At 46.3% G+C, this 25,074-nt stretch overlaps 1 protein-coding gene across 1 annotated transcript in view; it reads left to right on the top strand.

Moving 5' to 3' along the window:
• The first annotated feature begins 1,016 nt into the window (after positions 1-1,016).
• SDC3 (syndecan 3) overlaps positions 1,017-25,074 on the top strand; it is a 107,772-nt gene continuing 83,714 nt past the window's right edge. Inside the window, exon 1 of the mRNA XM_083455652.1 lies at positions 1,017-1,641. Coding sequence (XP_083311778.1) covers positions 1,540-1,641 — 102 coding nt within the window. The 5' untranslated portion in view covers positions 1,017-1,539. The remainder of the gene's footprint in view (positions 1,642-25,074) is intronic.

Here is a 25,074-nt window from a genome sequence, read left to right as displayed (position 1 = left end):
ACTCCAGTGAACCTGTAACCCTCAAAATGTTGCTAGACTACAGCTCCCATCATCATGCCTGCTGCAGCTGTTGGTTGTTGGGAGTCCCACACAATCTGGAGTCCCCGTTTTGACAGCATTTGGGATACAGTTTTGCTCGCCTCAACTCATATTGCAGAGTTGGAAAAAGGTTCAGGAAAGGGCAACCGAGATGATCAAAGGGAGTGGAGTGGAATTTTGGAAAAATCAGGGCAGGCAAAAGGAAACTTCTTCATGCAGCCCATAGTTAAATTACAGAGCTTGCTCCCGCAGAAGGGCAGTGATGGTCACCACTTTGGAGACCAATTTGGACTTTAGAATATCATCAGAAAAATCCATGGGAGGTAAGATTAGGTTACCAGATTTTTTTCAATGAATCTGGGGACACCTTTCAACTTCAGTGGATTTTGAATGGGGACTGATTTGTAAATCTGGGGACTGTCCCCGGGAAACGGGGACGTCTGGCAACCTTAAGGTAAGACTATCAGTGGCTACTAGCCCTGCCGGCTATGTTCTCCCTTCCATGGTCGGAGGCATTAATGCTTCTTAATACCAGTTTCTGGAAATCACAGAGGGGAGGGGCTGCCCTTGTCACCGGGTCCTCCTTGGGGGCTTCCAGCAGGCTTCTGGTTGGATGCTGGACTAGACGGGCCTTTGTCCTGACCCAGAGGGTCTGCTTACGTTCTTATGGCATATTGCAAACTAGTTTCTCGCCCTTGTGTTAGCGGTGTCCTTTCAAGGAGGTTTACAAACAAGGGGGGGGGGGGCGGGGAGCAAACTCGCCCCCACCTCCTGTAGCCTAAACGTGCGGAACACCACCACCTCCTCCTCCTTGCACATTGTTCACAACGAGCTCGATCCTTTTCCTTTCCAAACCCCTCCCCCTTCCCCCCTAACCTGCCTCCAAGTAAAGCGCGCTGGGAGTTGTGTGCGTCGGGGGGGCACATCCTGGCCACTAGCCGCTGACCCAGTCCTCCGCTAGAGGGCGCCACAGCCCCTCTCCCTCCTCCTCCTCCTTGTCCCCGCAGCCATTGAGCGAATGGACTGGGCTCCGGAGCGCACGTTTCCTGCAAGGGGGAAGAAGCCGCGGCGGAGCACGCTCTGATCGTTGCAGTCCGGCGCCGGCGGGGTGCGAGTGGGCTGGAGCCGGGGAGGCGTCGCCGTGGGCCCGGCGGACTGGCGAGCCCCGCAGCCCTGGCCTCCGCCCTCCTCCTGCCGCCTCCTCCTCGCAGCATCTCTCCAGCCCAGGAGAAGCAGCAGCAGCGTCGCCGCCGGCGCGCTCCTTGCCTTTCCTGCATCCTCGGGCTCGCTGCCGCCCTCCTCCACCTCCTCCGCCTCCTCCCCTGCCTCGTTGCTGTGGGTTTCTGGTTGCATCGGGAACAAAGGAAAGGCTTCCCCCCCTCGCCCTCCCTCCCTCCTTCTTCCCTCCCTCCCCCCTCCTTTCCTCCCGTCCCTCTGGACTCCCGACGGGCGTAGCAGCCGCAGCAGCCGCCGTGGGCGCCCCGATCGCCCCTTCCCAGCATGAAGGAGATGCCTCGGCTGCTGCCGTCGAGGCCCCGCCGACAGGGAGGGCTCCTGCTGCCGCTCTTGCTGCTCCTGCTCCTGGACGGCCACGTCGCCCGGGTAAGTGACATCTCTGACGCCCCCTCGACGGCACCCGGCCCTGCTTCCTTCCCTACAGGACGCGCACCCCCCTCCCATCAATGCTTCCAGGTTTACGTCGCTGCCTTCTCCCTCCTCCCCGCGGCTCGACGCCTTGCCTCTATCCTGGGCCTGCCGTGCCAAGTTCCCTTGACAGGGGGCTTCTTCGCCTTTCTGCCTCCACCCCCCAGCCTTTCCTCCCGGGGGATCCTTAGGCGCAATCCGCACGCCCCGCCCCACCCTTCCTGGCTGCCCCTCGGTGGGGGAGAGGAAGGAGCAGCTGCGGGTTTTTGCATTCGTGGGGAAACAAGTGGCTCCCTGGGTGGGCGTGTTGGCTCAAGGAGGCGGCCTCCCTCTCTCCGCTTGGGTCGCGTCTTGTGCGCTTTCTCCCCCCACTTCCTCGCTTAGCTCGACCTTTAGGCAGTTTTGGCTCAGCCACGAGTCCTCTCGCCCGGTGGGGCTTCCTTCCAGGTAAAACGTGCGCCTTGCTGCCAGAGCGCAGGCGAGTTTCTTTGGCATTTAAGGCCCAGTCGATTGTGTTCAGCGGGGCATATTTCTCTGGAAAAGCACGCCTTTAGCACCGCAGCCTTGCTTGAAAGTAAGAGCAGCGGCGCTTTACTCCTAGGTAAACGCGCGTAAGGACTGCAGCCTTATAGTGTCTCTCTCCCCCTTTCTTGGATTTATTTTATGAATGGGGCCTCCAGTGCCTTCTCTCTGGGAGAAATGTTGGTGTTTCAGCCTTGTTTGGGAATAAGCCCCCTTAGTCCATGGAAGGGGGGCGGGGTCAGCCTCCCACATAACTGGCCAGGAACGCAGCTGGAGTTGCAAAGGGCTTTGTTGGGGGGTGGGGAAAGAGGTGGGACCCCCGTCTCCCGTTAATCTTCTCGGTGATTGCAAAGCTTCCCTCGGAGGAATCGTTCAGCCACGTCAGATGGTGGTAATAAATAAAGGCACTTCTCGCTCTTCCTGGTCCCAGATTTCCATTCTTGGGGGGGCTTCCAGGCACTTGGGGCGGGGTGGGTGAAAGCCATATCTAGATGTCATTTGAAGGTCAGCTGGGAAGTAGGGTTACAAATAAAGAGGGCATTCTCTTTTTCGTTGTTGCTCCTTCTGCATGCTTTATTTTGGGTGGGATTTTTCCATAGGGTGGGTGAAGGTTTATCGCCCCCCTCGCCCCTCTTCTCTCTGGTCTGACTTGCTGGAACTGCAGTGAAATGTTGGGAGGAGGCCGGTTTCTGTGGGAGTTGCTGTCCCTGCCTTTCCTCACTAAGCTGATTCCCTGCCATTCTGTTCTCTGTGTGGGAGGGAGTCTGGCTGGCTAGTCCTATTTGTGTGTGTGTGTGTGCGCTCGCGTGTGCCAAGGGATGTGCCCCTGTGGACAGCATATCAATGCCCCGGACCAGTTCTCTTGCCATTGCTTTCCCCCTCAATTGTCAAGCCTCCTGCCTGAAGAAAATGCTGGCTGTCATTCCAGCAAATGATGGAGATGATGCTTGCTGATTGCCTAAAAGGGAAGGAGCGGGGTGAGGTTGACCCATTGAGATTCTCTGCACGCAGTTTGGCCTCTGTGGCGCTCAAGCTCTTGCTAGTTTCTCTTTACCCGCAGGGCCTTGTCATTATTGCCTGTGGCACAAGCCGGGTCCCTTGCGTGGATGGGGGGGAAGGTTGCTTAAGGCAGCCTGCCTACAACCTGGCCACCCTCTTGTGAGGACTACAGCTCCCATCATCCCTGACCACTGGCCGTGCCAGCTGTGGTTGAAGGGAGTCAGAGTCCCAACAGCACCAGCTGGGGGAAAGTTTAAGGCAGCTTACATACCTTGTTTCCTCCAAGTTACCATGTAATATGGAATATTATAGGGGAAAGGTTATATTGCCAAGAGGGTTGAGGAGCTAACAGTTTCTCGGTTTGTAGGATGGTTGGTGTTTTTCCTGTCCTGCCCCCTGCCACTCATAGAATCATACAATTGTAGAGTTGGAAGGGACCTCAGGAGTCATCTAGTCCAACCCCCCTGCAATGCAGGAATCTCTACTAAAGCATCCATGACAGATGGCCATCCAACCTCTGCTTGGAAACTTCCAAGGAAGGCGAGTCCACAACCTCCCAAGGGAGACTCTTCCATTGTCAAACAGCTCTTACTCTGGGGATCAGTGAAGATGATGCCTGGAATTTCCATGTGCTGCAGGCTTGGTAGGAGTAGGTAATGGTCCAAAATAAGACATTAATGCTCTAGAGACAAAGGCAATGGCGCATCTTCATAGGTACACAAGAAGAGCCTGCTGGATCAGGCCAGTGGCCCACCTGGTCCAGCATCCTGTTCTCATACTGCCCTTGGGAAACCTGCAAGTGAAATTTGAACACAAGAGCACTCTCCCCTTCTGTGGTTTGCAACAACTGGTGTTCAGAAGGAGGACTGCCTCCAACAGTGGAGAAAGAACATAGATATCATAGCTAATAGCCTTCAGCAGACTTCTCCTCCATGAATTTGTCTAATCCTCTCTGAAGGCATCTAGGTTGGTGACCTTCTGTGGGAAGGAGTTCCATTTTATGCACTGAACAGAGAAATTCATTTCTTCTATCTGTCCTGGGTCTTCCAATATTCAGCTTCCTTGGATGGCCCACAAGGGAAGAGACATGTGCACCATATATCTGAAGCACATTTAAGGAGCGTCCTTCCCATCACTCAAAGAGAATCCTGCAAACTGTACTGCTCACAGAGCTACAATTCCTAGCACCCTTAAACTACAGTTCCCAAGTGTGATTTAAATGCATGGTGTGTACACAGCCCATAACTCTGGCTGAGCGCATACTTCATATGAACAAGGTCCCTGGTGGAATCCCTGACACCGCTAGCTGCAAGGAGCAGGTAGCAGGTGTTGGAAATGACCCTTTACCTGAGACCCTGGAGAGTCACTGCCTATCAGAGGAGGGATTACTGAGATTGATGGACACATAGGTTGAAGATAACTTCCTGTGCACTTCTGCTTTGCCCCTGTGCCATGCCATCTGTTTTGGGCCAAGGTGGAGGGTCAGTGCCCTTTGTGGATGGCATCATGTTGAACACTTGAGTTTAGCTAGATGCTTCAAAAAGTAAGGGGGATCTCTAGCGGCAGACGCCCATGTGTCTCATCCCTAATGTCTACTTGAGCACTGCTGTTTAAAAGCCTGATTTATGCATTGTATTAAAATGTCGATGAGGTCACTCTGCAAAGCACTCTTATTTCCTTTAGCAAAAGTCAATGATGGGAAATGCCTAGATCATTTGTTTAAAAAAAGGAAAAAGAAAAGAAAAGGTCACTCTCCATATTTGGCTGCTGCATTTTCTGTGTGCCAGAACAAACATATGAACATAAGGAAAGTCTGCTGGATCAGGCCCATCTAGACCAGCATTCTGTTCCCACAGTGGCCAACCAGAAGCCTGTGGGAAACTCTCAGGAAGGACCTTGAGCACAAGACCACTCCTGTGGTTTCCAGCAAGTAGTATTCAGAGCAAAGCCATCATGGCTAGAAGCCATCGGTAGCCCTCTACTCTATGATTTTGTCCAATCCTCTTTTAAAACCATCTTGGTTGGTGGCCATCACTGCCTCCTGTGGCAATGAGTTCCACAGTTTAACTATGTGTTGTGTAAAGAAGTGCTTTCCTTTAATCGGTCCTGAATCTTCCAGTTGCTTTGCCATTGATTGGGGCCATTCCCAATTCACGAGAGAGTCCGTGCATCTTTCTGTCTTTCCCAAATCCAGTTCCTGGGTTGGGGTGGAGGCCATGTCTCTCCCATGCATTGTTAATCCCTAAACTATATCCAGGGTCCTGTTCCCTTTTTGTTCTCTAATGCCACCTTCCCAGGCCTGCTGCCTTCCAGCTTGTATCACCCCTGACCTTTAGCCATCCTGTCTGGGGCTGATGGGAGTTATGGTCCCAGCAGCTTTTGGAGGGTGGCAGGTTAAGGAAGGTGGGTTCTATAATGATGATAATAATAAATTTTTATTTATACTCAACCCTTCTCTGTTCAAAAACCAGGCTCAGGTTGGCTAACATCAAATTTAAAACACTTAATTGTAAAAGCAGCATAAAACAGTATTAAAACATGAATAACAATAAAATTCAAAGTTCAGAAATCAATTTAGGGGAAATCCATCTAATAAGCATTAGATAATCCCCAGGGCTAGCTGGCTGAATTGGTCCTACTTGGGCCAGCGAGGAGGCCAGGGGAGAATTAGCTGTGGGGTCTCAGAGCAGGTAATCTTCATAAAAGGGGAGGGGGAGGGAAGAGAATGGAAATAAAAGATCAGGCTGAATTCAAATTAAAGGCCAGGCAGAATAGCTCTGTCTTACAGGCCCGATGGAAGGAGGTTAAATCCTGAAGGGCCCTAGTCTCATGGGACAGAGCATTCCACCAGGTCGGAGCCATCACTGAAAAGGCCCTGGCCCTGGTGGAGGATAATCTGACTTCCTTAGGGCCTGGGACCTCTAAACTATGTTTATTCATGGGACTTAAGGTCCTCTGCGGGGCATACCAGGAGAGGCGGTCCCATAAATACGAGGGCCCTAGCATGATTGCTGCAGTGTAGGGATTGGGAACCTGTGGACCTCCATATTTTGTTGGACTCCCAACTCCCATCATCCCTCACCCTGCTGTCTGAGGCTGTTGGGAGCTGGAGTTCAACATTTGGAAAGCCGTAACCTCTCCCTCACAGCTGTAGTGAGACAAAGAAATAGTCGGCTTCCAATATTCTGTCATAAATCCATATGTTACCTGCCAGTAACTGAAATAATAAGCAGATGAGGTACTTCCTTTGGGTGAAGGCAACGATTCTGGGCTTGATGTTCTAGCCCCAGAGGCTTGTGGGAAAGCATCTTTCGTGAAGAACTGTCCATTCACAGGAAAGGAAAAGTCCCCAAACTCAGACTTGTCGACACTATGAAGTCTGCGCATGGCTTCAGAAAGAAGTAATGTACTCTAGGAACGGCTGCAATAGCTGTGGGGCCCCAGATAATGTGGCTTTCTGAGCCTGGATGACAGGAAAGCAGGGAGTTACTGGGAACAAAATCAGCCGAGCAGCTGGAAATACATAAAATATTTTTAGAGCAGAAATAACTTGTTTACCTCAGTGGTGGGACCAGTGTCTAAAAATTCCGCTGGATACACAATCCACTTCAGTCAAGTGCAGTTTAAAAACAAAAACTCAGATATCGATAGGGTTTAACTTGCCCTGTTTGTTGACTGTCGATTACCTCCCAAATCCGCCCCCAAAATCCACTTGCTCCTTTGGATATTTGCCCAAACACCCACAAATTAAAGCTTGTAATAATCTATTGATTGGAAGGGAGGGGGAGGGAATCTGTCTTGCAGTCACTTCCAAAAGCTTCTAACAAATGTCTCCACACACACCCTTCCTCACCCTGTGTGCATGAGAACAAAACATTGTAGGTGGCATAGAGAAGCAATGAGAAACATTGAGCAGCTGGAGACTGATACCAAGGGAGTCCAGCTTGAGTTAATGGGAAGACCGCTCTCCCCCCGCCCCCCACAGGGGCCGGCAGCTGTGAAGGGACTTGGTGCTGGCAAAGAGGTGGCTTTTCAAGCAATGCTGACAGCTGTGGAAAGTGGCTGGAGTTGTTTTATTCCTACCAGAGGGATGGAGATAAATTGTCTGCTGCACTGGGGTGGGGGGAAATGGGTGAATTTTGTTTTCTTTCAGATTCTCATTTTTCTCAGTCTTAAATTCAGTTCTGCACAATTCCAAATCACTTGGTGATTTATTTATTTTTTAAAGTCCTTGTGAAAATTCACCAGTATTTCAGGGCAAATTTCACCAAATAAGATACATTTCCCTGAATATAATGTCCATTTGTATGTCATTTTCATGGATATATGCAATAATAATAATAATATTAATAATAATAATTTATTTATTTATACATACATACACCGCCCATCTGGCTGGGCAGCTTAATAATTTATTTATTTATACATACATACATACACCGCCCATCTGGCTGGGCAGCTCCCAACAGAATATTAAAAACATGATAAAACATCAAACATTAAAAACTTCCCTAAACAGGCCTGCCTTCAGATGTCTTCTAAATGTCAGATAGTTGTTTACTATTTCCTTGACATCTGGTGGGAGGGTGTTCCACAGGGTGGGCACCACTACCGAGAAGGCCTTCTGTCTGGTTCCCTGTAACCTCACTTCTCACAGTGAGGGAACCGCCAGAAGGCCCTCGGTGATGGATCTCAGTGTTTGGGCTGAATGATGGGAGTGGAGACGCTCCTTCCTATACTGGGCTGAGGCTGTTTAGGGCTTTTAAGGTCAGCACTAGCACTCTGAATTGTGCTCAGAAACATACTGGGAGCCAATGTATGTCTTTATGCACACTCTACCTTTATGTACACTCTGTGTTTTTCTGGACACATTACTTGGCTGAAGAACTGCACGGCAGAATTTGGAGAACTGTTACTTTCAAGAACGGGCTATATTTTTTTTTGGTTTGCATATTGCTTTGGTTCAGGTGAAGATAAAGGAGACTGGTTTTTCTATGTGACTCAAAGTTCTCCTTAAGAGCAATTGGTGTGTTTGTGGAGGGAGTGGGGGAGGAAGGGAATGAGAGCGCCAAGTTAAACTGTGGAACTCTCTCCCTCAGGATGCAGTCATGGCCCCCAGCCTGGAGGCCTTAAAATAGGATTAGACAAATTCATGGAGAAGAAAACTATTGATGGCTATGAGCCATTATGGCTCGGCTCGGCTGTTTCTATGGATGGAGGAATGCTATTGAATACCCGTTGCTGAAGAGGAGAGTGCTTGGGTCTTGTTTGCAGGTTTCCTACAGGCAGTCAGGTTGGTCACTGTAAGAACAGGATGCTGGACTAGATGGGTCATTGGCCTCCTCTTACATCCTTTTAGAGATGCTGAAACCAGTTTGCCTTGAACAGCACATCCTGTACTCTTGGGGAGGTTTTCTCATGCCCTGACAGTTCTGTAACTCTGGGCTGGTGGGATGCCAAAGTATCTCCTTTGGTTGTTGTCAGGGAACTGCCATCGGAGCGGGAGGCAGAGAGGAGGCTCCCGGACGATGGTGGAGAGGGTCCTAGTAGGAGGAGGGATAGCCCATCCGCTGGGGAAGGTAATCAGCGTAATACCAGTGGGAAAGGGGAGGAGATGGAGGAATCGGAGAGGTGGCTCCAGGACTCTTCGCAGGAGACCAGCGGAGAGGGCACGAGCGCTCCGTTGCCCACACCCACCTTGCGCAGGAAACTTTCGCGCAGGCAACGGGGGAGGAGACTGGGCGTCAAACAGCTTCTATGTTGGAAGCGGTTTAAGAAACGCCCACTGACGGATTCTGCCAGTGACTGAGGCAGCCACGGATCTTGAGGCTGTCCTGACAGAAAGGGTTCAACCATGCAACCTAGCCAGGAGTAAAGGCAACTTACGCACGAGCAACCCCTAGAACCATTACAGTTGTGCTCCACTGCTTCAAGCTATGGCTCATTTTCTCATTGGGGAAGAGAAAAGTGTGTGTGTGTGTAGACACTGTAGTCATTAGTAAAAGAGTGAAGAACACTGGGGGAGTTCTGAGGCTTCCAGAATACAAATAAATAAATAAATAAATAAATAAATTATAAAATAAAATGACCGGGGGGGGGGGGAAATTGTGTCCAAAACAGCCCAATGAGGACTGAGGGGGCAGCTCACACCCGATAAATATGGACTTTTAAACAGGCCTAACATTGTCTGGTATTTTGTCATAGACATCCAATTGAAAAATAAATCTAAAACCAAATGGGCTACTCAATTATTTTTTTTAATGATCATCTCAAACGAGATAAGATGTAACTTTTAAAATTTTCCTAATGAGGCTGGTAAGCCAGATATCGAATCTGCAATTAGATGTGTAATTTTATTTTCAGGAGCAAATCTCTGTTTTATATGTGGCATTTCTCTTATAATAGATATCTAACTAGCTCTTGTTCGCTTCCTTCTTGTGCTAGTATTTAACGTACTGAGCAAAATATTGTATTTCTCCATCCAACCATGGGCAATGTTGTTAAGCTAATAGCAGGGGTTAAGCATTTTGCCTGGAGGTAAGTCGAAAACAAATTAAGTCTAGCTGCATACATTTTAAGCTGGAGTTGATTACTACCCCGCTTTCTGTCTGAGGTACATCAGGACTGGCTTCCTTGAGGCCAGGAATTTACTTCCTTCTCTAGTCTGCTGGGTTCCAAAAATTAGCTGGGTGCAAGCAGTGACTTGGAGCCTGATCTTCATTGTCAGGAGAATCAAGTAGATCAGTTCTTGCTGGACTGGACTGCTTTAGATCATGGCACAATCTTTTACCCATGGTTAATAGATTTTGAGTGGGCTGTGCTCTCTCATTTTCTGCAGCAGTAAGGTTTTCACTCTGTTACCTTTTAAGCCTTAGAGTTCAGGACTGTATCTTCTCAGTACTACTCATCATTACCATGTCAACTTGTGTTGAAACGTCTTTTCCATTTTTTATTAAGGGGGGCTGCAATAGGCAGATGTGGCTCTGTCTGCATTTGGCCATCACACTAAACCATGGTTTAGTGTTACAGGGGAAAAAACCATACATCCTCTCAGGTTTGCACATTCCTCCCTCTCTTCTCTTCTGGAGCAGTTGCAAATAGGAAATTGAAAGCCTCCTCTTCCATTTTAGAGCAACCATAGCTTAGTACATTGTCTGTTCTCTAAACTGGGTTTAATCTTAACTGTGGTTAGAGAAAACAAGTCAGGTTCATAACCCATGTTTTGAAACTGGCTTGTTTCTGCTAGCCACTAGTTAGCTACACTTCACCCTGGTTGGCACAATATGGCAAGCTGCAGTTAATCAAAAACAACAGCAAAAGCTTCCAAACTTCTCCTTGTGCTTTTGCTGATGTTCTGTTTTGCCAATGTTCTGTAATTCAGGCTGGCATCCAATTCTTGGGGGTATGTGTCTTTGAACATGTTTGTTTCTAAGTAAAAAACACCTACAGTTAAGGTGTGGGTGCCTAGGAATAGACAGGGGCTCGGTTGGGTCAGATCAAGGGCCCATCCGGCCCAGTCTCTTGTTTCAAACAGCGGCCAGCTAGATGGAGAGTTCAAAAGTGCTGTCTGCCCTTGGTTGGCACCCATCTGTCTCGGGAGACGATGGAGGTGAGGTCAAGCTGTTAGAAGGTTACAGTGTCTGTTGTGGCTGTAGAGACTGATATGGGAGAGAGATGGTTTGCTGCAGCTGGGGCAGATGAAGGCATCCAGTTGTGCTGCTGCAGATGCACCATGGCGTTTCTCCACTGTACGTTCCTCCCAGGGGTCATTCCTCCTCTGGTCATTGCTGTGGATACACAACCTGACTGTCCGTCTTCAGGCACTGCGGTCATCTGCAAGGGATGTTCACAAAGAGCTTTCGTGTTATGTTTGCAGACATCTTTGTAGCACAGAGTTGGTTCGCCAATGGGCCTGGTGCCTGAAGCCAGCTCCCCGTAGAGCATGTCTACCAGCCCCTAGTCCTGCAGATAGTGTTGTGTTTGCATATCTTCTGAGTAAAAAATATTAAAAATCTGAGTCCCTGACTTATCCTAGTTTTGCAGCAGAAGGGGCAACTTCAGAAGTTTTTAATATTTGTGTGAGATGCTTGGAGTTAGCTTCTGAAGGAGAATCTCATTTGCACACATTCTGTTCTAGGCGATGGAGCTGCATGCCATTTTGAACAATAAAATGTTTGTTTTCCATTGTCTGCTGAGCCAATTGTGTGTGGGCTTCAGAGGCTGGACTTTAGGGCTGCTGAGGAGGCAGCCATAAAAAACTTTTCTGAGAAGTTTGATGAGCTTGCAGGAAATGAATCTGAGTGACAGTATGTTGAAGTGTATGTATATATGTATGTATATATGTATATATCTATGTATATAATGAGTCTCTTGGAGATATAAAATGTAACTTCACCACATCCCTAGCCCAACCTCTTGTTGCCGTTCCCACCCATCCAACAAGTGCCATAGCTCAGAATATAGGAATATTGAAAGCTGCCTATGAATCAAACCACTGGTCCATCTAGTTCAGTATTGCCTACTCGGACTGGCAGTGTACCTCCAGGATTTCAGACAAGGAACATGCCCAATCCTACATGGAGATCCATGGAATTGAACTTGGGAACTATATTGTACCAAAGTGTAGTTGAGCAGTTAAAAATGGGTTGGTCAACTATTGTCAAGTGCTAAAGATGACTTTTATTAAAACAATAAAAAGATACAGTCGTACCTTGGTTCTCGAACAGAATGCATTCTGTGAGTCTGTTTAACTCCCGGAACTGTTCGATAACCAAGGCGTGGCTTCCAATTGGCTGCAGAAGCTGTGCCAGAGGTTTGGCTTCTGGAAATCGTTTGAAAACCAGAACACTCACTTCTGGGTTTCGATCGTTCAGAAGCCAATTTGTTTGGGAACCAAGGTGTTTGAGATCCAAGGTACAGCTGTACTTTATTCATCAACAGGTTGATACTTACAAAACAACAACAACACCAAGTCAATGTATTCTTATTGTGGAACAAATTATGGGAAGGGCCTTATCTTAATGGCACCTTATTTGCATGCAGAAGGTCCCATTTTAATCTCTGGCATCTCTAGGTAGAGTTGGGAAAGATACCTGCCTAAATTCTAGAGAGCTGCTATCAGTGGTTCTCCAACTTTTTTCTGTGGGCCATACTTTCAGAAGAAAAATTTACTTGCACCATACTGATTTTTTTTATTGATAAGAAATACATAGGAAAACAAGAGGAAACGACTCCTAGCAGTTCTTGAGTTGTAACATAGAACACCACTACTTTGTAATATGATCATGGGACGTCCAGAAAGTATGAAAGAATGCAGCTATATAAGAACAGGAATCTTTCCCAAATACAATGATAAATGAGCCTCTTACACATGTTGTATGTATACAAACTCCATGAGAGGCATGAGCTTGCTTTTGCCGGGTAATCTCGTTTATATTAGGTCTAATTTGAGACAGGCAAACACTAGTCTCCCCATCGACTCAAAGAAGTCTTTCCCTTTTCTGATCTTTCATATTTGTAAGAGAACTGTTGGCTTAGACAATACTGAACTAGATGAGCTTCTGGTTTGATATGGTATAATGTGATAACATTAGGCAAGTTTTCCGTCAGTGAGTGATGTTTCCCATGAATGTGGATGTGTGCTTTTGCTTTGCTTTTGGTATTGGTCGCTGAAAACCTGGATCAAGCCCTCAGAGTAGGTGGAATGTTGCAGGAGTGAGGATACTTTGTGTGGATTAAATGTTGCATTGAAATGAATTCAAAGCTTTACTAGGGAATTGTTTTTATTTGAAGGCTTGCAAATGTTTTAAGATGTGGCAACTCAGTAGCATACACTTCTCCTTTACTTGTATTTATATTTTAAGGGGAAAAACTGAAGAAGACCATGAAAATGGTTAATGTGCTAATTTTAGCATGCCTGGAGAAATGTGTTCATAAATATATGGACTTTTTAGGGATACTTCCCTGAAAGGAGTTAATTACAGCTAAGATTTAATTGGCACTGTATCCCTTCTGATTTCTTAATTGGATTTGTATTGTGTTGATTCATTATTATTATTATTATGGTGATGGTGATTGTTATTATTGAACAATGCATTTTTTACCATGGAAAATTGTCTGCCAAAGAAATAAAGCATTGGAAATATTTTTTTCTGTGTCACCTCACCGGTTGGGTGAGAACTAATCTAGACCCCATGCATTTTAGGGGCCCTTTCGACAAAGAATCAAAACAATATTGATTTGATCCTGAAAGAAAATTACAATCAAGCTTTCTTAGTTTAGTGTTATCTGCCCAGAGGATGCGCATGAGGGAAGCCTCAGGATTTCGACTGCCTAGGGGCCTCCACAGGGTTTGGTCTGGCACTGAGAGCAAGGGATTCAAATGGTGTCCTCCCCTCAGTTCCAGCCAGCATGTCTAATGGCCATAGTCTATCTAAAACTTCATTATACCCCTCTAGGCACCAGTGAGAGGGATGTGAGTGGTGCTGTGGGTTAAACCACAGAGCCTAGGACTTGCCGATCAGAAGGTTGGCGGTTCGAATCCCCGCAACGGGGTGAGTTCCCATTGCTCGGTCCCAGCTGCTGCCAACCTAACAGTTCGCAAGCACATCAAAGTGCAAGTAGATAAATAGGTACCGCTCCGGCGGGAAGGTAAACAGACAGCATTTCCGTGTGCTGCTCTGGATCGCCAGAAGCAGCTTAGTCCTGCTGGCCACATGACCCGGAAGCTGTACGCCGGCTCCCTTGGCCAATAAAGCGCGATGAGTGCCACAACCCCAAAGTTGGCCACAACTGGACCTGATGGTCAGGGGTCCCTTTACCTTTACCTTTAGGCACCAGTGAGAGAAATGTTTGCATTTTTTTCATGGACCTTGGTTGTTGGGGACAGGAGAGGATTTAGTGGAGGAGGTTACTGGAGGGCAGAGGGCATGCAGGTTGTATTAGGTTGAAGAAATCCTGAGTTCAAGGAAGCACGGAGGCAAAGGAAGCAATCTGCCGCTAGTCCTCAGTGCTGGCTCTGCGCCATTCTGACCTACTGCAAACATGTATTAATTGTCTGCAAGAAAGCCCTGGTTGAGTTTCTGGGCTGCACTTCTTTGCACAGTTTGTAGAATAAAGCAAGCTTTTGTAGCCATTCAGGACGAGGAAGGGAAGTGGGGTTTGCAAGTTTCACTTCCTTTTTCTTTTTTAATGGAGAGACAGGCAGTGATTTAGTGAAACCCCCTTGAGAAGCCTCCCTCCACCAAGACTGTTGGTGGAGATTACACAGTGTGGCTGCTAATTACAGCTTATTTCACTATTCTGGTCAGACATAACCCTTTCTGTCTATCTGGAGCAAGCGTTTTCAGCAGGGGGCTGGGGGTTCTTAAGTTTCTCTTCATGCATCTGGTGGAGCGGACTGTAAATCCACAAAAGCTTGTTCCATACGAAATTTGTTGCTCTCTGGGTTTGCCACACAGGGTACTTGGTTGACTGGTAATACAGTGGTACCTTTGTTCTCGAACGGCTTAGTTGTCGAACAAATCAACTCTTGAACACCGCAAACCCGGAAGCAAGTGTTCCGGTTTGCGAACATTTTTCAGAAGCCGAACGTCCGACGCGGCTTCTGCTTGAGTGCAGGAAGCTCCTGCAGCCAATCAGAAGCTGAGCCTTGGTTTTCGGATGGTTTCGGGAGTCGAATGGACTCCTTGAATGGATTAAGCTCAAGAACCCAAGGTACCACTGTAGTCCTCTTTCAGTTCGAATCTTGCAGCTCGTGCTTCTTCACTTCATAGCTAGCAGGAGGAGCAAAAGAGGAAAGGCAGCAGTTCAGCGGTAGAACATGCAGAAGGTTTCAGGTTCAATCCTCAGCATTTCCAGGTATGGAATGTCACATGTCTGAAATTCTGGAGAGGCACTGCCGGTCAGAGTAGGCAATGCTGAAGTAGATGAAACAGTGTTCTGACTCAGTAGATGGCAGTTTCCTGTTCCTGAAAGCAGAACTCTCCATGAACCACCAGTTCTCAATCCTGACTGACTACAACAGGTTTCTGACTCCAGTTGTGCTGGCTACTTTTTAAAATTTGCTTACATTGGTCAGACACAAAGAGGTTGTTGCGGGACAATTTTGAGTGACAAGGGTGCAGATATTGCTTAATGCTTTGACCCACACAGACCCTCTGTGACAAAGACAGTTATCCATGTTCCACTTAATGCACTTGAATTACTGTCATGTGTTGCATACAGGGGCTGTCCTTGAAGACAATTCAGAAACTGTAGTTGGTTCAGCATATGGCAGCAAGCCTTGACTGAATGGGAAATGTCATGGCAGCTTTGAGATAATGACACTGGGTTCTGGTCGATTTCTAAGTACAACTGGAATGCTGGAATGGGCTTTTAATGGCTCCCCCAGGTTTCCATACTGTCTGGTCAAACAGTCCTTCGCTTACAGGGGGATATTATAATTGTTTACTAATAAGTAAAGGTAAAGGTCAAGGTACCCCTGCCCGTACGGGCCATTCTTGACAGACTCTAGGGTTGTGCGCCCATCTCACTCAAGAGGACGGGGGCCAGCGCTGTCCGGAGACACTTCCGGGTCACGTGGCCAGCATGACATCACTGCTCTGGCAAGCCAGAGCCGCACACGGAAACGCCGTTTACCTTCCCGCTAGAAGGTCCCTATTTATCTACTTGCACCCGGGAGTGCTTTCGAACTGCTAGGTTGGCAGGCGCTGGGACCGAACAACGGGAGCGCACCCCGCCGCAGGGATTCGAACCGCCGACCTTTCGATCGGCAAGCCCTAGGCGCTGAGGCTTTTACCCACAGCGCCACCCGCGTCCCACTAATAAGTATGTTCCATTAAATGGAATGCTTACTCTTAGGTTAGATTACTGCAGTGCATTATACGTAGTTGTGTCTCTGAAGACAGTTCAGAAACTTCAGCTAGTGCAGAATTCAGTGGCCAGGTTGCTCTCTGGAGTAAGATGGTTTGAACATATTACATAGATCCTGGTCTGACTGCACTGGCTACCAATTAGTTTTTGGGTCTAATTCCAAGTGCTGGTTTTGACCTATAAAGCCTTAAACGGCTCAGGACCACAATGGCTCAAGGACTGCTTCTCTCCATATGAATCTATCCGGACCCTGAGATCATCTTCTGAGGCCCTCTTTCGTATGCTTCTTCCTTGAGAGGTCCGGAGGGTGGCAACACGAGAACGGGCCTTCTCTGCAGTGACTCCCCATCTGTGCAATGCTCTCCCTGACGCCTTCATTATACACCTTTAGGCACCAGGCAAAAACATTCCTTTTTAACCAGGCCTTTGGCTGACCTAATCAACATCCTATGCCCTTTAAAATGTGGCTCTTTTTTGGGTGTGTGTGTGTTATTGGATTATTGTTTTTATTTTTATTTAATATATTGTGACCTTTTTTGTGAACCGCCCTGAGACGTCCAGGTATAGAGCGGTATTTAAATTTAATAATAATAATAATAATAATAATAATAATAATAGGATTGCTACTTTAGGCTGTAATCCTATAACCACTTATCTGGGAGTATGCTTTGATGAACTCAGGAGGCCTTAGTTTTGAGCAAACTTTCTTGGAGTTGCACTTTTAGTTTGGAAAAAAAAATAGGGGAAATTTCCAACCTTAGTGATCCCAGAGCTTGCAGGCTTGAATATATAAAACTCTTTGAGCCTTGTGTAAGTGAAGGTAGCAGTTTCTTTCAGCTGTGAAACATATGAGTCACCCTCCTAACCCGAACCTTGAATTCCTTTTTCATCTTGTCATGATCTATTTGTTCAAAAAACTTTTACCCACCTTTTCAATAGCCTAAATTTCTGAAGGGGCTACAACTCAAATATCACATTTTTTCCCCTGCTACAAAACAATGATTCAATAACTGATCTGCAGAAAGGACTTTATCATCTGAAAATAGAGACAATGTACGTATGTTTGAAACGCAAGAAAACCTTTAATAAAAACAATATTAAAAAAAGCAGTGGAACAGGTAAAATTAAAGCCACTTCTACACTCTTTTGCTGGAGGGATTCCGTTGCAAACCAGCAAACTTAGGCTGTCACAATTAATTAATTGCTTCATTAGTTTAAGAGCATTTCTAAACCTCTTAATATATTTTTTAAAAAAATTCTAAGTGAGATACACGATGTACACTATTAAAAACAATATCCATTAAGCCCCAAATACAACCTAAAGCCAATAAAACTATATAAAAGCATATAAAGTAAAACAGAAATTCAGGGGATTCATACACCATAAATCATGGTCTAATCTCATGAATCAATGAAGGCCTGGGCAAAAAGATAAATCTTTACAAGACCTGTGAAGCCACTGGAGGTTGCTGCTTCACATATGGCCGAAGGAAGACCATTCTACAGAAAAAGAGCAACAACAAAGAAGAAGAAGAAGAAGAAGAAGAAGAAGAAGAAGAAGAAGCCTGTTTTCAGGTCCACTGCCCTATGGGACCACTGCCCACTCTAGGGAGCGGTGCCCTGAGTAGAATTTCTGTATATGATCTAAATGATTGCATGGACCTGTATGTGGGCAGGCAGCCTTTTAAGTTAGGTTAGACTGTGGGCTCTTGTGAATCAAAGTCATTTTAGAAGAAGAAGAAGAAGAAGAAGAAGAAGAAGAAGAAGAAGAAGAAGAGGAGGAGTTTGGATTTGATATCCCGCCTTTCACTCCCCTTCAGGAGTCTCAAAGCGGCTAACATTCTCCTTTCCCTTCCTCCCCCACAACAAACACTCTGTGAGGTAAGTGGGGCTGAGAGACTTCAAAGAAGTGTGACTGGCCCAAGGTCACCCAGCAGCTGCATGTGGAGGAGCGGGGAAGCGAACCCAGTTCACCAGATTACGAGTCTACTGCTCCTAACCACTACACCACACTGGCTAGTGTGAGCTAATGTTTGATTGATGGGAAGTTGTATGCAAGCAAATCAGGATAGATGCCCAATCAACAGGTCGTCTGAAAGTGATAGCACATTTTAAAAAGACCTGGGTTAAAAAAAGGGTGGGGATTGCCTGGTGTCAAAACAGTAATTATATTTGGTTCATGCAGAGTATTTTTTTTTGATGGGGTGGAGAGTGTTCCATATACAAGGCTTCACATCTGAAAAGCATGTTTTTCCCATTTACAGCTAGCTTAATCTCTGAATAGGAATACCCAGAGAAGGGCCTCTGATGAGCTGAGCTGACAGCTCAGTTGGTTGGAGCATGGTGCTGATAATGCCAGGTTCAATCCTGTGAGAAGCGAAGTTACAGGGAACCAGGCAGAAGGGCCTTCTCAGTAGTGGCGCCCGCCCAGTGGAATGCCCTCCCATCAGATGTCAAAGAAATAAAGAACTATCTGACGTTTAGAAGACATCTGAAGGCAGCCCTGTTTAGGGGAGTTTTGAATGACTGATGTTTTAATGTACTTTTAATCTTTTGTTGGAAGCTGCCCAGAGTGGCTGGGAAAACCCAGTCAGATGGGCGGGGTATAAATATATTACTACAGTGGAACCTCATGTTACGGACAAGATCCGTTCTGGAGGCTCGTCCGTAACACGGAACTGACGCAAGCTGAAGCACCATGTGTGCACACACGCGCGGTGCGATTTAGTGCTTCTGCGCATGCGTGAGCGGTGAAATCTAGAAGTAACCCATTCTGGTACTTCTGGGTTGCCGCAGGACGCAACACAAAAACACGTAACCTGAAGCGGACACAACATGAGGTATGACTGCATTATTATTATTATTATTTCCCTGTAGATGATCCTCAAGGTCCCTTCTAACTCTAACCTTCTATGATCTTAATCACAGACCCTCCAAGTGCCCCTATTTTCCAGGGGCATCCCTGATTTAGAGAAGTCATCCCAGTTTCTGATTTGATCCCTGAAATATCCCGCTTTTCCTTAGGATGCCCCTATTTTCATTGGAGAAACGTTGGCGGGTATGGAGTTATCCAACCCCTGAGCCGTCTGAAGGCAATCCTGTATATAGGGAAGTTTTTTTAAATTTTTTAAAATGTTTTATTATGTTTCTATATATTTTGGAAGCTGCCCAGAGAGCTGGGGCAACCCCAGTAAGATGTGTGGGGTATAAATAGTACGATTATCATTATGGAATGGGATGTCTGTATTTTCATTGGAGAAATGTTGGAGGGTATGGAATCATCAGGGAGGTTTCTGGCCTTGAGTGCTTTTTGCAAGGCTGAAAGGTGTTCGTGAACTCTGATAACGCCACTCGCTTGTCTTTCTTGGTGGATAAAGAGGGGTGTGTGAGCATGTGTAGAAACGAGTATTGTATACAAAGGTTGTATAGTTGGGGAACTGTTTAGGGGTTTTTGTTGTGTTTGTCATAGTTTTTTGTACCTTTATTTTAGATCTTAAATATATGATCTATGTGGAAATGGTCCAATATGCTTGTGTACTTTTTCTGTTGATTGTTTACGACTACTTTTGTTATACAGTGGTACCTCGGGTTACATACGCTTCAGGTTACAGACTCCGCTAGCCCAGAAATAGTACCTCAGATTAAGAACTTTGCTTCAGGATGAGAACAGAAATCATGCAGCGGTGGTGCGGCGGCAGCAGGATCCCCTATTAGCTAATGTGGTACCTCAGGTTAAGAACAGTTTCAGGTTAAGAATGGACCTCCACAACCAATTAAGTTCTTAACCCAAGATACCACTGTATTTGCAATTGTGCAGTTTTTTCAAGTTGTGAGCCACCTTGAGCATGGTTTCAACTACAGAAAGGCAGCATGGCAATAAAATTATGCATGCATGCATATGTATATAAAATTTACATTTCTTGCTCCTCTCACTTTTCGCTCTGGACCTGCCCACCATTGTTGTGCAGCCCCTGAAATGTTGCTCAGAAGGGATTGTGACCCTTGGGAAGAAAATGGTTCCCCACCCCTCCTGATTTAAACCGGCAAAATCTTGGGGGAGTTGCAGCCTTTCCCACCAGGAAACAAAGTGAAAAATGGTCCATTAAAAAAAATGCTTATGGAAGCATAAGCCTGGCATCGCATACTGAGGATTAAATGGCCCATTTTTAAACAAAGAGGGAGATGAGAATGTCTCCTGCCACTCCCCCCTTTCAATAAACAATAAAAAATATGCACACACACCAGACAATTTAAAGCATCTGGGAACATGGTGCTGCTTTCAAATGCTGGCAATTAAATCTGGATCCAAACAAACAAGAGATGCTGAATGCCTCTCTCCCTTGGCACGCTCTTTCTCCTAAATAAAAAATATTAAGGACCGAAATGGTTTCTGGTAACATGACGGCAAAGGATCATAGATATTTATTTTAAAAATTACGTTGCCAGCAGTATCTCCTACGCACATCTGCGTTCCATGTAGCCTACTAGATTCTGGCACCTTCTCCTTCCCCCACCCCTGAAAGAGGGTGACATTGAATTGCAAATGACTTCTTGACAGGCTTTGCTCTCCTTTTGCTCCACATCGGAAGGAATTTAGAGCATTGGGCAACACAGATCACACCCTTTGGTGAAGCTAAGCAGGTCTTGGCAGTGCCAGAATGAGTGGCTGCAAGAAATGACCTGTGTTCAGTGATGGGGAGAGGGGAGGGAGATGCATATAAGAAAAAAACTGAATAAATATTCCATACCTGGTTGGCGCTGAGCTGTGGCAGGGCCTTTTCAGGGTGGCTCCCCAGTTATGGAATGCCCTCCCTGGTGAGATGCACCCGTTCCCATCATTATTAACTTTCAGGAAGAATGTGAAAACATTCCTGTTTGCGTTGGGTGGCTGAAAAATACTGTTCCTGGCAACCCCGCCATCAATGGGTAGAAGAATGTTTCTCACTGCAGCTGCTTTTAGATGTTTCCAATCACAATTCATTTTGGAATGTTTCAACTGCTTTAGAAAGTTTTTCCTTCATTTTAAAATTCTGCCTGCTGCCTGGGGCTTCTTTGGGAGGAAGGGTGGGATATAAATCAGGTAAATAATAATAATAGTAATAGTAATAATAGTAGTAGTAGTAATAATAATAATAATAATAATAATAATAAAATGTACTGTGTCAGAACACTGGTCCATTTAGCTCTGTGCTGCTGATGCTGACATCCAGCGTCTTTCCAGGTCTGAGACAGAGATTTCCCCCCAGCCATCTCTGCGGATCGAACCTGAAACCTTTGCATGCCAAGCACATGTCATATCCAAGAAGCTTTCCTCCCTCCCATTGGCTCAGAATCTCTTGACACCTTTTCCAAACAGGGAAGGAGAGGCCACTGGAGGACGGATGCCAAGCGTGTTGCTCCATTATGGATGGGACTGTTCCTGCCTAGCGCTGAGCATGTTGATATTTCTGTTTTGTCTGGCTGCCAGTGCAGCGCGAGCTGAGTGTTCTTGTAATTTCCAAAAGCATTACTCTTTCTAAGCAGCTTTGCAAGCCCTCTCCTTAAATGGTTATTTAGAATTGAAATAATCCCACAGGCTTCAAAATGCAACTAGAAAGGAGAGGGGGGAAAGCAAAGCTGAACCCACACACGTGGCATGAATCGCTTCCTGACAAGAGTGTGCCTTTGCCCAGTCCTGCACATTTGTTTATAGCTTTTAAAATGCCAACTCCAGATACTCAAGGTGGCAAAGAAGCAACAGTGAAAGCAGTGTAAAGTGAAAATAATTCCTGTGACCAACATACCACAATACAGTGGTACAGTCGTACCTCAGGTTACAGACACTTCAGGTTACAGACTCCGCTAACCCAGAAATAGTACCTCGGGTTAAGAACTTTGCTTCAGGATGAGAACAGAAATCGTGCTCCGGCGGCGCGGCAGCAGCAGGAGGGCCCATTAGCTAAAGTGGTACCTCAGGTTAAGAATGGTTTCAGGTTAAGAACAGACCTCCAGAACGAATTAAGTTCTTAACCCGAGGTACCACTGTATCTCAGTTTTTCAGCATCTTGGAAGCCGAACGTTTTGGAAGCCGAACGCTGAAAACCCAGAAGTAATTGCTTCCGTTTTCGAATGTGCCTCGTTTTCTTTTTTCTCCATTGACTTTGCTGACTTCCCTTTGCACCTCAGTTGTTGAATGTTTCAGAAGTCGAATGGTCCTCCGGAACGAATTGCTTTAGGCAACAGAGGTAGCACTGTATACATTCAAATCAACACGTTAACAACTTCCAACCAACAGCTAACCTTACAGAACTTCTCGGGTGTTAAGACTGGCGGAAACAGACTCTCTTGGTAGTTCCAATACCCTCAGAAGTTCAGGCGGTGGTGGTCTAGGAGAGGGCTTTCTGGCCAGTCCCTAAGTTCCCTTCCCAGAAAGGTGTGTCTGGCACCTACAAAGTATAGATTTTGTTGCATCCTGCAAGGTTGAATTGTATTGTAGAGTTGGAAGGGACCTTGAGGGTTATCTAGTTAAACCCCTTGCAATGCAGGAATATGCAGCTGTCCTGTATGGGGATCAAACCTGCCACCTTGGCATTGTCAACACCACACTCTAACCAGCTGAGCTCTCCAGGCTGTAACCTCTGTGGGAAGGTTGCCCATCTCAGAGATGGAAAACTCTGATCCTACACCCCTCTGCCTTGCAGGAATCTTTGGGAGAAGACAAGGCTAAGGACTAAATCCTACACAAATGTGGAGTCCCTAAAATGGTTGGATGATGCCTTGTATCAGTGTCGGATTTACATATAAGCTAAACAAGCTGTAGCTTAGGGCCCCACTCTCTTGGGGGCCCCCAAAAAAATTTAAAGGAAAAAAACACCTGGATGTACATTTCCAAAATATAAGATAAAAAACAAATAAAATAAAACCTACATACAGCAACAATGTTCTAAATGGCTTTCGATACGTATTAGGTCCATAAGTTACCATATAGCATATATTCAACACAAAAAACAGTGACAATTTGTTGTTGACAAAGGACAGCTGGGCATATAAAGGGCCCCATTACCTTCAGTAGCTTACGGCCTCATCAAACCTAAATCCGGCCCTTCCTTGTACAGCTCCTTTTGGCAGTTCCTGCAGCCAAGCTTGTGCCAAACATACTGTTCTGCTTTCCTTTGGACTGCAGGATCAAGTCCAAGGGGTTGTGTGTGTGTGTGTGTGTGTGTGTGGTCATCTAGGCAGCCCAGGACCTTCACACACACACTGCCCAGGCTTGCGCCCCAGAGAGGTCAATGCAGTGTTTTCACCCCCCCCCCGAGGTCCACTCCATTGTCACCCTCAGAGGCACACTCCATTGTCTCTCAAGACAGGCGGATGCCGACAATGAAGAGGGATGTATAGAAACTGGGTAAAATGTTCACCTATTGCTACATCCACTTCCGCCTCTGCACCTGCAGCTCACCACCTGGAATGTGGCCCACAGAAGGGAATACGAGCCTGAAAAAGTTCTCCAGCCCTTGGTTTAAACTCTCCCTTCCACCCACCCACCCACCCACCACGCTTCGGTCTTGAACTTGCTTGGCACCCTCCCCCAGCAGACACCATTTCAATTTTAAAAGAACCATGCATGTTAATTGCTTGCCGTGCATGTTAATTGTCCACACACAATTAATGCCGTGTCTTGCTTGGCCCACCAGCACCTAGATATCAGCCTGTTCCTTTAGAGCTAAGACACTGAGCCGCTGCTGCCACCCCCCTCAAGCGAGGATCCCACTGGATAGATGCTTTTTTACGCTATGCTGGGCTGGAGGGAGTCCCATTCAGCGTGCTCAGCAGGAGGCGTGTCTGTCATTTCTCAGATCTTTGCCCAGGAGGCATAGTTTGTGCAGCCTTTTAAATCTGCAGATTGCCCATTATGAAACGTAATGCTTCCTGTCAGATGAGCCTTCGGGTAAATTTGATGGGGAAGGTCACCACTTTGCAACCTGGCTGCCCTTGGCTGGTGCAGTCCCCTTGGGGCATATTCCCCAGGAATGGTTATCTCTTTAATAGCTTACGGTCATAGCATGCTTACTCTCTAGGAGAAAATTTAATTAAACACATCAAATTAGTGTTTCCCTTGAACAAGCTAGCTGAATTTCCAGGAGGGTTGGTAGAGGATCCAGAAGTGAGGGCAAACCCCTCTTTAGCATATACAGCTGTTTGCACCATCCAAAAGCACATTCTTTCAATATGATTGTCTCCACTCATTTTGAACTAGCTATTTAGAACGTTAGTTATTTATTTTGATTTATTCTTCCACAGTTTCTCCCTAAGCACACCTGCAAAACTCCTACAAGCAACAGTGGCATCCTAGCTTTATTAGATACGGGCTTTCCGGAAGATTTTGCATAGGAAAATTTTCTGAAATCTGGTATTTGAAAACAAGGGCAATTTGCATAGGAAGTCCCCCCTCCCCTGTGAGCATCAGAATAATTTCTGATGCCCTAGAGCAGGCGTCAGCAGCCTTTTTCATCTGTGGGATGGTCCACCGTCCCTCAGACCATGTGGTGGGCTGGACTATATTTTGGAAAAAATAATAATGAATGAATTCCCATGCACTTCGTGCTTTTGAACTGCTAGGTTGGCAGGAGCAGGGACCGAGCAATGGGAGCTCACCCTGTCGTGGGGATTCGAACCGCCAACCTTCTGATCGGCAAGCCCTAGGCTCAGTGGTTTAACTCACAGCGGCACCTGCGTCCCACACCAATTATAGATGACTCTGAATTAACAGGTATGCAAACTGTTGGAAATAAAGTAATAAACATAATTATGACCTCACTCACTCTGAACAGATTCATCTACATGCAAAAGCCATATGACCTACAAGGCCAGATATTTTTAAAATAGTGCTTGCTTTAATTCATTTTGCAAACAGATTTGATTTAACTGCAGCAGCAACCAAATTCACATGCATCCACGTTCAGGAAAACTATGAATTGCAAAGCGGGGGAACTTAATTTATATCAGTGATTTAAATTG

This window comes from Podarcis tiliguerta (assembly GCF_965153285.1).
Source record: "Podarcis tiliguerta genome assembly, chromosome: 8".
NCBI classification, from domain to species: Eukaryota; Metazoa; Chordata; class Lepidosauria; order Squamata; family Lacertidae; genus Podarcis; species Podarcis tiliguerta.
This window is presented reverse-complemented; position numbering and strand designations above follow the sequence as displayed.